The 2570-nt window shown below is 45.6% G+C and overlaps 1 protein-coding gene across 1 annotated transcript in view; it reads right to left on the reverse strand. All coding sequences in view use genetic code 11, as the record gives it.

Annotated features, from left to right (window-relative positions):
• Positions 1-1071: 1071 nt before the first annotated feature.
• Positions 1072-2570, reverse strand: part of EGR_10535 (Tyrosine-protein kinase Srms) — a gene marked incomplete at both ends in the record, with an annotated part of 4972 nt that continues 3473 nt past the window's right edge. The window contains 2 exons of the mRNA XM_024499784.1: positions 1072-1256; positions 1951-2085. Of these exons, the coding sequence (XP_024345793.1) occupies positions 1072-1256; positions 1951-2085 (320 nt within the window). The remainder of the gene's footprint in view (positions 1257-1950; positions 2086-2570) is intronic.

The raw sequence follows: 2570 nt of genomic DNA on the forward strand, positions 1-2570 counted from the left end.
CATGGAAGTTATCCCATAATAAAGTATTGTAGCCATTCCCAACGTTAGCAAGCACAATGTTTGCCATGCTGTGTCATAACATTCCGACTTCAGGAAAGTCTCGAAGCATTATGCTCCTGTCAGTAGTGACCTAACCCCATCCACAAGGACAACCTTCCTGATTCTTGCTGCTAATTTGCAGACCACAGCGTCACAGAAGAGATCCATTTGTCGCAGATGGCTCAATCTGTTAAGGTACCTAACGGATGGGCTGAAAATGATCTCTAACTTTCGCAAGTATACCGTTAAGTAGAGCGACACCGCGCTTCAACTATTTAGCAAAGCCATGCATGTGGTAACCATGCAACGACGCCGCTTGTACTAACATGCGACACCGCCTCCACATCTCTGCTGACTGATTGAGATATCCTGATAAATACCCAAACATCATTGAAATGAGAGCAAGTCACAAAGAGGAGTAACTGTGGCGAATTAGCAATGTGAGAGTAAATCAAATCACATCTTCTCCACAATGGATATGTTCAAAGGCCAACGTTTTCACGGGTGCGTAAGTTGCCGCACACTCAACTACCGCCCTGCAACTTGATCACCAGATCTGGTTGCTAGTCGCCTTGCCTTGCCCTGCCCTATGCTTACCATAGGCTTTCTCCCATACCACGTCGACTTCCAACGACTTCTGGCGAGACCTGGAGGCTATGCACTAGCACACCACATTCGTAATGTAAATGCATCATCTCAACACCAAAATTCTTCAACCCAGGTTAACAGTCAATCAATCTAATGCCAATGGCCAAAACGTTACTCACTTTCCATAAATGCATTTTCCACAAGTGCCATGGGTGTCGCAACGCATCTCATTCCTACTCAGTACCGAAGAAATCACCGTTATCAGCCTACATGACCAATGGCCATCGATCCCATCCAAACAATTGGCACAGTCATCGCATTTCTGTGTATTTCCAATGTAAAAAGACATTCATTTCAAATTAATACGGTAAAAATATGACTGGTCAAGCTCAGGAAGGGGGTCACATTTTCATCGCGTACATGCATGTCACACTAGGAGATTTACTAATTTGCATACAGTCCATCCAAACCATTCATCCACTCCACAATGTCGTGGAAACTGGGTCTATCTTCTGGGTTGGACTCCCAACACGTCCTCAGCTTGTTGTACACCACCTCCCCAAGGTCCGCCGGCCTCACTGGTCTAGCGCCAAGGGGTAGAGATCGGGCAATTGCTGACTTTTCCTGGCCTGTCAACACAATGCAGCGAAGTTAGGGTTACGTCGTGTAACAGATCTCCCCACCGTCTGCGGCTATATCAAATGACTTCACTTAGGTCCAACACATTCCTCCACACATGGCTAGACAGTTGAGCAGGGTAAGTGTATACTCGGTGATGCCTCACCACCGTTTCACAGTCCATTAATCATGAAGACTGCAAATAGATCTGGACTTTGTACTGGCTGATTGCGTTACGGAGCACTTTCACAGACCAACGTATGTACACACGTACCCTTCATTCTAACGAAATTTGAAGGAACTACTTTTCTTGCGCCAAGTGAAAAGTGAGCTCCGTGAGATTTCTCTCATACCAGCAAGCCCCTGCCCCTCCTTCCACTTACAAAAAGAGCAATTCTGCGTGTCAGCTTCCCTTTCAAATGCGACTTTGGCAAAGGCATGAGGAGCATCGTGTCCTTGTATGTCTACTATCTTCCAAGCAGGGGCTGCAAACACACGTGGCTTTCTTTCTTCCCTGCTGTTTAAATAGCGGTTGCGTTAATGATCTACAGGTTACAGGTAACACTACCCTTCTTGAGGCATTCTGACAAGAGAGTGCTTTGTCTCCATAACGCGTCATTCAACTCATACGATAATCGCTGACATGCATCAAAGCTAATAATTACATTTAGGAGACAAAATTATCGCGAAAATAATGCCACAAACCATTGTAGGGTTCTGCTCCACGCGTCAAGACGACATAACCGAGAATTCCAAAAGCCCAAACATCCGATTTTAGCGTAAACTTTCGTGGATAGCTTTCCAGTTCAGGCGCCGACCAGCAGTCGAAGGCAAACGTCTCTATGCAGACAAAACGTCAACTTCACTCAGTTTGCCAACAGCCAATGCAGCAGATCAATGCATTTAAGGGTAGGAACAACGAATTATACCCGCCTCATTCCTACTACGGATAGAAGGTTTAAGGAGTTATCAAAGTGGTCTAGTCCAAACACAACTGCGTACAATCAGCGAATTCAGGTGCTCCCAAAATGCCAATATAGCAAACGGAAAGTTAGCACGCCCCTCATGGCGTTCAGACGCTAATTCTTCCGTTTAATGTGCCATCCTACCCAATGAAACTGAAGCATCATTTGTACACAACTGTGTCCACAACTTGAGCGGTGCATGCTTTTGGGGGTCGTGGTTGTTTAGAGCGTGCCCACCTAATGCAACTAAACAGGGTTATCTCCTAAATAATGCCTTAAACAATTTCTGAGCAGGTTACCCTCTTTACCAGAAAGGGAGAAACCGTTTATTCTACCTACCTGAACAGGGAGAAATGCTGC

Source organism: Echinococcus granulosus (assembly GCF_000524195.1).
Source record: "Echinococcus granulosus chromosome Unknown EG_S00231, whole genome shotgun sequence".
Lineage (NCBI taxonomy): Eukaryota > Metazoa > Platyhelminthes > Cestoda > Cyclophyllidea > Taeniidae > Echinococcus > Echinococcus granulosus.